The following is a 12,229-nucleotide window of genomic DNA, read 5'->3' as shown; positions in this document are numbered from 1 at the left end:
TTCATCACACATTTTTGCTAAGTAGTCTGAATTACAGATTTCATGTTTAATGATTACCTTGCATATATGGATAAAATTTACTCCAAAATATCATTCTGAATTGACTTTGATGTGCCTTTGAAGGCAGTTGAAGAGTTAAAATGAGCCTCAAAGCTTGAATCAAACTGACATGCAAAGTGAATTAAGCCTCGAAATTCACCAGGGTTTTTAGATGATGTGGATGTTTCATCATGTCCTCTTAGAGAAAGTTCAAATTTTCCACAGAATTTAACACAGTCAATAATTTTTGATAGCACCAACCTGTTTTTAGACACTTGCTCATTGTGCTTGGCAACTGCTAGTTTGTAACCTGAATCAAAATCACACAATATGTTCACTTTTCCTAACATAGACAAGTTGACCATATTGTTCATATGCGTAGCTGTAGACTTGTGTATATTTAATTTTTCTAGCAAGTTCTTCAAATTTGTTATTCCATTCTTGGTTCAGACAGCCTCACCACCAAACAGGATGCACGGAAAGCAATACAATGCATTTTCGTCACTACAACCACACATGCACATCCATTCATACTGATTATAAACCTTGACATCAAATTTTCTCTCATAAACTTTTCCTCTTCTTTTACCCTCTTGCGTTATTGATAAAATTGGTGTTGGTCTTCCTCTGATTTTAACGTCAATTTTCTCTTGTAGTGTATGTTGAAAAAATTTCAGTTGTTTCAAACTGGTTACTCAATTAACCATCATTTTAAAAACTCTTGAGTACACCTAAAAAAAATTTTGAAAAGTTTTACACAATCCCTTAAAACCCCAAGTACCATAGAGTAGGGATGCATTGAACAAACACTAAAATTTTTAACTTGGTTACGAGGGATAAGAATACAATCAGCAATCAACTTCGTAAAACTCTTACACCAAATCTTCTGCATTGAAAATTAAGATCCTCAAACTTTACATGAACTAAACTGAATCATGTGTAGGCTATACAACTCAATACAATAATGTAAGTATGCAACTATGTACTAATTTAAAGCCAAGTAGACTAGAACTGCACACATCTAATTATTTAAAAAAAAGTTTTTCAGTGGTGTCCTTTTACTAGGCTATACTATATAACCCTTTTAGCTCTACATAAGATGCCTTAAAATGGCTACAGTTAACATCTATATCATACCTAACGATAAGTCTTGAAAATATCACAGCCTAATAATTCTTTTCAAGACAAGCGTGAACAATACATCTCATGCTTCTACTGGTCTGAAATGATTAAAAATAATTACAGTAATTGGCTTTACTTCGCATCAAAACCAGTCTGTCTCAATGGCTTCTCAAAACACATATCAAGTAAAGTAACCTACGATCCCTTTACCTAATCACCGATAGCTTCCACACGCTTACCCTAAAGATTTACGAGAACTAAAGTTGGAATCCCTGACCAGGGTCTGTTCTATTTGCAGTCCCCACAGCGCTTGTTCAGTGATGCTTGAAAACTTTTTTCTGAAAAACCTACGTCATAAAAAAAGAACAAGCTACACCGGACCTGCAAAATTTGCAGACCCAGGGTTGCCAATTTTTTTTAATTACAAAAAAATTAATATTAAGAATTTTTTAATTCTTCAAGCGAAATAAATTTACTGTAAAAAAACATGGCAAAACTATGTATATGTATTATAATTCACATATGCACAAAAATGTTGGGGGGCTGCAGTCCCGCAGTCCCTTATGACGAGCCGCCACTGGTAATAGTAACGTAATCATAATAGTAATCATGAACCCAAGTGTATGTGAGCGATTGCTGTAGACAGCACAGAGTAAACGCACACCAACGTGAAAAAAAATGTTGTTCCTGTAGGAGCACCACCTTTCACCACTTCGTTCATGCAAACCCTAGGAAAAATCATTCCTTGAAGAAATGAAGCTTCCGGCTGCACTCATGCAGCAACTAGCTGTCCCCGTTCTTGACTGGTTATTGCACCTACTTGATGCTTTCCTTTTTTGGCCAATTTTTTATGGTTTTTGCACGACTGTGAAACCAGATTCATCCATATTGCATTATTGCACAAACGATGCACTGAAATATTGTTATCATATAGCCCACAAGCCCTGCCAATTGATGTGGGTTGATGTGTTTATAGGAAAATTCTGGATGATGATGAAATTCTAACTTTTGCAAGTCAATTTGCCTCAACTCATTAAATCTGGATTGTATTTTTAGAATGTGCTGCACCAACTGTTCTTCAATGTAAGAAGCAGATCACCTTTTCTTCCCAAGATGTTTTTATCTGTATTTTGCATGTTTTTTATTGTTTTTTGAGGCCTTGTACAATGCACATGTCTTAAAGGTGCTTCAGAAACTTTGTAGTGATACGCTGTTTGATGTAGACCTAATTTCTTTTGTGTGACATCAGAAACAGCACATTTCATTGGACGTATAGACCAATTTCCTTACCTTCCTTTAGCTTTTTTCTCTCACCTCACGTTGACATTTTGAAAAGAATTTACAAGCAAGTGATAACGTGATGCTGTAATAAAATTGTAAATACACTAATAGCTTTACAAGGTAGCAGTAACGAGAAAGTGACAACAGAATTCTACATTGATTCGTTTCACAAATATTGCAAAACTAAAGCAATACTCTAACAACTTTTAACTTAAGTTAACTCTTCATGCAATTGCCTCGATACATCTAAATTCAGCATGCCCAAGTGCACGAGGTAAAGAAATTGCATGAAACAAGGCCTTACTTTCAAATCACTAGAACCAGTGGCGTACCGTGACCACTTTGACAGGGTGTTCAGTGACGGCAAAGCAACAGCGGGGGGTCTGGGGGGCCTCCCCCAGAAAATTTTTAAATTTAACATTGAATTTGGTGCGTTCTGAGAGCATTTTCAGCACAAATTCTGAACATGAACAGAATTGACAAAACTAATGTTGTCGGAATGGAGAAGAATACAAAATAGATATGTATTTGACAGCGCCTATTGAATGAGACTTAATATCAAACATTAAGTTGCATTTCTAAAGTCACATACTTCAGTTCAGTTGCAACACCTTGAGAAATGTACAAGCGAATTAAAAACAAACAGGTGAAAGTTAAAATAAAAAACAATAGCAAAGCAACTTGATAACACTGGTCAACAAAAAAAACATTTTTTTTGCATAGGCTTTGAGAACTGATTTAAGGTAACTTTGGGGTGCTGAATCCGAATCTGACCTCAGATTTATCCCATCACGTCAGGTTTGTGAGATATGATAACAGCAAATTGCTACTTTTGTCAAAAGTGGAAGATTTGGCGTTGCGTTTACCACCAACATATGCAGTGCTATAACGAAAGGTTAGTGTTAGATAGGCCAAAACAGCTTAAATAAGGTTACTGAACAAGCATTGCCATTAGCCTGTTTAAATCTTTGTGATTTCATGCAAAACATTGACGGGGGTGGGGTCAGTTATGCTTTTAGCCTCCCTTTTGGCTTGTTACTACTGGATGGTTAATAATGTTGCTTAGAAAACAAATTGGTATCAAAATTATAGTGGGTGGGTGTATTTCAGCTACTTATGTACTACATGACCTGGATTTCTGGATATAGCACAATGTGTATGTGCAATAAACGCAACGTCAAATCTTCCACTTTTAACAAAAGTAACAATTTGCTGTTATCATATCTCACAAACCTGACGTGACAGGAAAAACTGAGGTCAGATTCGGCACCCCAAAGTTACCCTAAATCCATTAAAAAACTCCAAGCAAGAAAAGTTGTGTTGACCAGGGTAATAAACAAGAAAGTCGATTGCTATGTTGGTCGGCTGTACTTTTATCCGCCGTACTACTTAGTAAAAACGAAAATGTTTAACACCTCGACTACAGAAGGAAAATTCATCTATAGCATAATTCGATTCTTCTTGTTTGTGCAATAAATTTTTGAATTACATCGTCGTAGAAAGCTTGCTTTTGCTTCTGTTCTAGCAAAAGTTCCTTCTCTATTGAAAGCAAGCTGAGCGAGCTCAGTCTTTCTTGTCCTTGTGTGGAACGCAAGCAGGTATGTATTCTCTTTAGAGCTGAGAAGCTTCGTTCTGCCGATGCTGTAGTGCTGGGAATACTAAGTACGAGCTGCGTTAAGTTAAACAATTCGTTGAAGCCAGAACTTAAAGAGTTTTGATGAACATACTCATACATGTTTTGAACAGTTTGTTGCGAAAATTCTGGCAGCGAGTACACAACTTGAAGTTCAGATTTAAGCCGAGAATAATCGAAAATTCCTCCATATATATCTTGTAATTTTGTCATTAAATGGTCAGGGAATTCTTTTTTGAATTCAGGAAACTTGTCACAGTAAGCTGCGCCCTTTTAGGGCAAATTTTTAATTTCAATTGGGGGGATATCTAAATATCTGTGTATGCCTGAAAAATGAAGGCATGCAAAAAAAATTTTTTTTTTTTCAATGTTTAGACCCTGCTGTCGGCCCCGGAACATTTGCAGGTTACCGGAATTTTAAAATCCTCATAAAATCTTAATCTTTTGTGCTAGGTAGGGCATGTTGGTATTCATTTCTATTGTTTTTGGATAATTAATCCATTTATTAAGTTTACAGACAAATTTAGACATGTTTTAAAATTTTAATTTTTGCAACGGTGGCAAATTTTCTTGCATTTTATGTAAATGTTTGTCGTTTCTGAAGGTTATGATAGTAGCAAGTTGGATTTAATGGTTCTGGTACATTCTGAAGCAATATAAATAGACTCATTAGTTAAACATTTTTACAAAAACAATGGCTGAGGAAGTCCAGATGAAAAAATAGTATATTATAATTCTTATTTATGTAACAAATTACATCACAGGCATGTAAGTATGTATACTGTTTCTCCACCCATTAACTTGATTCCGATTTTACCTTCCAGGATACCACGAAATATGCCTACCTGACTCATTCTATTGAATGTATTGTATTAGCTGAGTGTAAGAATGGCATAACGATCTTCAATAAAGGATGATCCTTTAGAAATAGTAAAGTATAAGTCACTGAAAACATCCGAACTTCCGCTTCGTTTAAATGTACTCAGACATTTTCTCTATCTCCGTACATTTCAATTTATAAATTCCACAACATCTAGTCAACTGCACAATTAACTCTACGAAGGCATCATCGACATATATTCATCTGCATGTATAGCAGCCACAAAGTGCAAGAAGACCATCATAGACCACATAAAAGAGCTTGAAACCAAAAGAAAGACTGTGAACAAAAACAAGAATAACCAGTAGATTCTTAGGTTCAATAATTTTTTTTAGGAAGTCTTAACTTTAAAATTTGTATTCTAGCCTACAGGAAAATGTGTTGCTGAAGGTGTCGTGGATCATCTAACCTTAATGAAAATTAACATATCTAACATATGTGTTATTTGAGATGGTATAAACTCTAATGCTGGTTGGAAGGATGGTTCAATGGCCCATATCGACAGAAGTATAGGAAGACCTTGTCAGCGTGTTATTTGCTTACTTCACCACTGGGAGTTACCACTTCGCAAATTTTTTGAACACATTGATGGATAAACTTCAGGGCCAAACAGTTTTAATGGCCCAATCGGAAAAATGCTTGCCAAAAATGTATGGGAAATGGAGCCAATACTATTTGAACCACTAAATAATAAATATACCGAAATATCCTGAAATTTCGGTTCAAGTTGAACAGAATCTCTCGAATGATGCAAAGCACCTGCATAAGCTGGGCATGGCGACCAATAGTGGAAATCTTCCAGAAAGTTTGATCAAGAAAAAAATTGGCCCACTGTGTCACTCGCGTTGGTTATTCTTGTTTTTGTTCACGGTCTTTCTTTTGGTTTCATTGGTTTCAAACTCTTTCATCTGGTCTATGATGGTCTTCTTGCACTTTGTAGCTGCTATACATGCAAGGTGAATATAATTATGTTGATGATGTCTTCGTAGAGTTGATTGTGCAGTTGACTAGATGTTGTGGAATTTGTAAATTGAAATGTACGGAGATAGAGAAAATGTCGGAGTACATTCAAATGAAGCGGAAGTTCGGATGTTTTCAGTGACTCATACTTTTCTATTTCTAAAGGATCATCCTTTATTGAAGATCGTTGTGCGTTCTTACACTCAGCTAATACAATAGATTCAATAGAATAAGTCAGGTAGGTATATTTTGTAGTATCCTGGAAGGTAAAATCGGAATCAAGTTAATGGGTGGAGAAACAGCATACAAACTTACATGCTTGTGATGTAATTTGTTACATAAATAAGAATTATAATACTATTTTTTCATCTGGACTTCCTAAGCCACTGTTTCTGTTAAATGTTTAACTAATGAGTCTATTTATATTACTTCAGAATGTACCAGAACCAATAAATCCAACTTGCTACTATCATAACCTTCAGAAACAACAAAAATTTACATAAAATGCAAGAAAGTTTGTCACCGTAGCAAAAATTAAAATTTTAAAACATGTCTAAATTTGTCTGTAAACTTAATAAATGGATTAATTATCCAAAAACAATAGAAATGAATACCAACATGCCCTACCTAGCACAAAAGATTAAGATTTTATGAGGATTTCAAAATTCCGGTAACCTGCAAATGTTCCGGGGCCGACAGCAGGGTCTAAACATTGACGAAAAAAATTTTTTTTTGCATGCCTTCATTTTTCAGGCATACACAGATATTTAGATATCCCCCCAATTGAAATTAAAAATTTGCCCCAAAAGGGCGCAGCTTATTGTCACAGCACAGCAGTTGAAAAAACTCGAATTTTGTGACAGCAGTAAATCTTTGATCGATCTGACAACAAACAATGTCGATTATATCCTGATAGAGCAATGAATAAATGACTTTATTAGTTTGATTATCAAAATCTTGATTACGTCTTGGACGCCTGGATGGACCATCATCACTTGAGTCTGAAATAAAAATAGAAAATCTTACTGGGGTGACTGTGTCAATCTAAACAAAAGCATGTTGTCTCAAACTAAACATACAGGGTAAGTACCTAGTTTACTTACAGCCTACCTAATAATAATATAAGGAGAGGTAGTCAGTTTTAAAATGTATAATATACATTATCAGTACGGTAATCGAAGTTTAGTCTAAATCTTGTATATATATAACAGTTTTCTGACCTGAAGTAGCTGAATCCCAAATACAGTTGAAACCAGTATTTCTTTCCTCAAGGAGCTTGACACGGATTTCATCAATTTTATCTTTACAATACATGACATCAAAAGATTTGCATTGTAGAATATCATACAAAACATCAGTCAGTCCAAAAATTTGAGCAAACACATGCAACAAAAAAACTGTTTGAGGTTCTTCCAAAAAATTCAAAAATCCTCTTGCTTTCACCACATCATCATTGTCCCAATTCTCAGATTCCACAATGCTATTAAAAAATAAACTAAGTTGAGATCTGTATTCTTTGACAGTGCTAGATAAACGTGAGGTGAAATTCCATCTTGTTGGAGCAACTGTTGGCAATCTACGCTGCACAAATTCCTTTAAAGCATGGGTACGTTTTGAAGATTTAGTAAAAAAAGCAGCTAAGCCAGAAAGAGTTTTTAAAAATATGCGGCACTGTCGAATACTTTGAAGGCCTTGTTGAAGAACTAAATTCAAAACATGAGCATGACAATGAACAAACAAGGCCTTTGGGTACTTATCTAAAACTCGCTTTTGCAATCCACTCAGCTGTCCACTCATTACACTTGCTCCATCGTAGGTTTGTCCAACCAATTTTTCTTCCAGTGTAAAATCTTTCACAACTTTCTCAACATGCTCCATCAATCCAACTGCAGTACGATCTGCACTTACGTCAGTGAAACCCAAATATCTTTCATAAACTTTTCCTTTGTGTACATACCGAACTACTGTCGAAAGTTGTGACTTCGTCGAAATATCTGATGTTTCATCAAGAATGATAGAAACAAAGTTTGCTTCATCGATTTGTTCTTTGATCGTGTCAAGCATAACATCAGCAATGGCTTTAATTAAACTATTTTGAACAGCTGGAGAAGTTCCTTTAAACACTGTGGCTGCTTGAAGATGGCCATTCAGCACTGCATCATACCCTCTTGTGTAGTCAAGAAGCTCAATGTAATTTCCTCGATTGTTGGATGTTTCAGACTCATCATGTCCTCTAAAAGGTAGCTCTTGCTTTGCTAAGAAGCAAGTTGCATTGATCAGAGTTCTCAAAACTTCTCTGTTTGCTCTTACATTCTCATTATGACGAGACACTTCTTCTAACCTCTGATTACTTAAAGCAGTATCTATTCGTTGTCGTCCAAAAGTACTTAAAGCGAAGAAAGCTTCAAGGTGTCTTTTTGAGGTCTCGTGTTTTCGCACAGCGGCAGTCAAATGATTTGAGATCAAAGTAACCCAATTTATTCCAAATTGAAGACTCAGTACAAAACAGAATACAAGGCCAACAAAACAACTTGTTCTTTATATTGCAACCAGTCAGCCAAGATATTTCTTCAAATCTGGATGTAGAAAATGTGCGCACTGTTGTTTTTGTTCCTTGTTTGCACTTGTTTGTTTTTAAATTTGGCATGACGGGTTTTGGTTTTCCTTTCTCTACAATGGTAAGCTTTTCATCAAATGATCGTGATGAAAATGATTTTTCCAACAATGATGATATAGAAATTGCCATATTGAACTGTTTATGAATTTATTAATATTATTGAAATTACTATACTTGTAGAGCAGGGGTGGGCACACTTTTTGAATTAGGGGCCAAAATTATTTTGTTCTTAGACTGGCGGGCCAAGTGATCGAGCCGCCACTTACATATAGTTTGTCACACGAATAACAAAGGGACAAAAAAAACGGAAGATTAAATTAACAAATAACTGAAAAATACAACCAAAAAACAAAATCGAATTTAAATACGACGTCTGACAGGATTGTCAAGCTTTATTTTTTGCCAAAGCATCGAAATTTGGCATCATTTTGGTTGTGGCGATAGTCAGGATAGATTTGAGGTGCGCATCACTCAGCTGAGACCTGTGGCTAGATTTGTTAAAATTCATCAAGCTGAACGTCTGTTCACAAATATATGTGGAACCAAACAATACCAGCATTTTTTGTGCCACCTTTCGAATTTCTGGAAATCTGGTGTTGCTTAGCGATGCGTAAAACTCATTTAGCTTCAGGGCTTCGAATTTCTCCTTTAAAACGTAGTCACTCTGAAGATCGATCAATTCCAACTGCAGTTCTTGTGGTGCTGTTGCAGCGACTTGTGAAAGTGGAGCCGAAATAATCTGAAATGGTTTTTGGAGTTTTTCGAAATCAAGAAATCTACGGCAAAATTCGTGGTGCAAATCATTTAGTGATTTGCTGTATTTATTTGCATGTTTAGGGGCTTCTTTCATCGTCAGTAATGTGGGGAAATGAACAAAAGAATTGTTGGACATTTGTGCTGAGAATAAAGCCAATTTTGATTTGAAAGCCGTAACGCTTGTGTACATATCGTGAGCGAAGAGTTCTTTCCCTTGCAGCTTTGCATTCAGCTCATTCATATGTGTTAATATATCGACAGAAAAAGCAAAATCACAGAGCCAATCTCTGTCCTCCAGCTCAGGAAATTCATCAGCTTTCCCGATTGACTTCAAAAATGAGGTAATTGCCTCTTTAAGGTTCCAGACTCGTTTACATGCTTTACCCAAGCTTAACCAGCGCACATGAGAATGATAAAGCAAGTCCTGGTGATCAGAATCAATTTCCTCAAGAAACTTGATAAATTGGCGATGGTGAAGTCCTCTCCCTTTTATGTAGTTGATCAGTTTTACTACTGCCTTCACTACATGATTGAGCTGCAGTACAGATTAACACAGGGCTTCCTGATGGATAATGCAGTGCAAAAAAGTTATATCCACCCCAGCATTTTCCTCATTCATCTTATCTTGAAGTCTTTTTAGCAGTCCAACATTTTTTCCTGTCAAATTTGGTGATCCATCAGTGGTGACATTCGTAAGTTTGTTCCATGGTAATTTAAACCTGTCGATCACACTAGTGACTTTAAGAAAAAGGTCCTCTCCTCGAGTAGTCCCTTTTAACGACTCCATTGCTAAAAGTTCTTCTATTATCTCAAACTTGTCATTAATTCCTCTGACGAAAATCAAAAGCTGTGCCGTGTCTCTTACGTCATTACTTTCGTCCAGCGCTAACGAATAAAATACAAAAGAATCTGCTTTTCCTTTCAACTCGTTAGCTAAGTGCTCATCAATTTGTTCTATACGGCGAGTTACAGTTCTGCGTGATAAACTGATTTGTTCATATTTGCTTTTTGCATCTGGACACAAGAGACTTGCTGTCTCTACCATGCACTGCTTGATAAATTCTCCATCGGAAAATGGTTTGCTTGCTTGTGCTATGTTGAAAGCCAGTAAAAAACTTGCCTTGGTGATTGACTCAGAAACTGCACTCTGCTGAAAAAGAGTGCTTTGCTGAATCCGAAAATTTGCCACTAATCTCTGAGAAACGTCCTTTCTTTGCTGAGTTGACAGGCTGCTATGATGGTTTGCATGATTGGTGTCAAAATGGCGGCGGATGTTGTATTCTTTCAAAACAGCAACGTTTTTTTGGCAAATAAGGCATACCGCAGTTGATCCCACTTCGGTAAAAAAGTATTTCGTCGTCCACTCCTTTTTGAACACTCTGCGCTCACTATCGACTTTACGCTTCTTCGCTGCACTCATTTTAACAATATAATTTATTAACAACTTAGCAATGTCTATTTCGCTTAGCATTCCACACTGACGAAACTGTTGATAAAAACACTAAACTAAGAAATATGGTACATTACTGGTTAAATTGACTAATAAAACTTTCTGTTTTTAGTGAACCTCCCAGCAAACTGTCCACTTGAAGCGGTTGACTGTCTCTTATCTATAGTCTCGTTCTGTTGCTCAACACAACAAACAGTTTACCAGCCTCATTTTTTTAAAAAAATGAGGCTGGTAAACTGTTTGTTGTGTTGAGCAACAGAACGAGACATTACTGGTTAAAAGCAGAAAGCACTGTTGCGTCAAGCGACGCACAAATGTACCTGTGACATCATAATGCTCTACATTCTACATTGTATCGCTATTTAGAGACAAGAGGTATCTAATCCTCCTATTGAAACTTCACAATAATAAAACTTGCAACATGTCGATAACATCCGGCGGGCCAGAATACAAGAGCCGGCGGGCCGGATTTGGCCCGCGGGCCGTAGTTTGCCCATGTCTGTTGTAGAGTGTACAAACGATATGACTAGTTCAAATTCTTTATCCTGGTACAGCACTTTGCACCGATGATCTTGGAGTCAAGGATTTAAAGTTTATACGAGTCAATGAGTCGATGCATCTTGTCACGATTTCTTTCTATCTCTTACCAGAAAAAAGACTTGGAAAGATTCAATGACGTAGTTTAATGGGTCAAACCGAAAAGCAGTCAATTAAATGTCGAATAATTCTACTAGTGAAATGATAATCTGACTTCTTGAAGAACTTTAACGAACGGCTTCTCAAATAACTCTAATTTCTGCATCAACTACCAATCCACAACTCATAGCACAACTCTCATAATCAACTCATAATAATCACCATAATAATAACAATAATAATAAATATTATACAAACTACACCACTATTTATAGTTGGTTGTTCAGTCCAGTAACTTCGAGAAGGCCACGCAAGGCCACATCATAAAGAACCATTGTTCTATCAAGCAGCATTTAAATGTAAACAACAGAAGTCTCTAGAAAGTCACGTAGGGAAAATGATTCCAGAAAACACGTTTTACATAATACAGATTTCGTAATCAGAGGTTACTTCAGGTCATAACCGATAATAACACATCGCACCAGAATTCCACAACCAAAACAACACGCTCGTTGAAGATACAAGCAGCCCGTCGCAAGGCCTTGCACATTGATTGTGACACATCTCCACAGCAGCTCTATCTGAAAAAACATCAATTTGTCATCAACAGGGATTCACATAAATATAGTTCTTATGTTCATAGTAACATGGGCAACTTTAAAAAGAAATTATTTTTTTGTCCACAAAGTACAATTTCCTATCTAAGTATGCCATTATGATGTTTATGTCCATTTGCAGATAGTGAATACAACAGCTGTATGTTGTTGTCTATATCTATGCAGTGTTCTCTGACTAGTACGTATGTATGTTTTTATATAAGAATAATATAAGAGAATATTTTTTTTACAAACTTAA

At 36.1% G+C, this 12,229-nt stretch overlaps 1 protein-coding gene across 1 annotated transcript; it reads right to left on the bottom strand.

The window, feature by feature from the left end:
• Positions 1-8,917: 8,917 nt before the first annotated feature.
• LOC145783939 (general transcription factor II-I repeat domain-containing protein 2-like) lies at positions 8,918-10,708 on the bottom strand. The gene is made up of 2 exons (XM_082595700.1): positions 9,887-10,708; positions 8,918-9,823 (listed from the first exon to the last, which is right to left on the bottom strand). The coding sequence occupies exons 1-2, from the start codon at positions 10,706-10,708 to the stop codon at positions 8,918-8,920; spliced, it is 1,728 nt and encodes a 575-aa protein (XP_082451826.1).
• Positions 10,709-12,229: the final 1,521 nt, after the last annotated feature.

The sequence above is a fragment of the Aplidium turbinatum genome, chromosome 15 (genome assembly GCF_918807975.1).
Source record: "Aplidium turbinatum chromosome 15, kaAplTurb1.1, whole genome shotgun sequence".
Lineage (NCBI taxonomy): Eukaryota > Metazoa > Chordata > Ascidiacea > Aplousobranchia > Polyclinidae > Aplidium > Aplidium turbinatum.
This window is presented reverse-complemented; position numbering and strand designations above follow the sequence as displayed.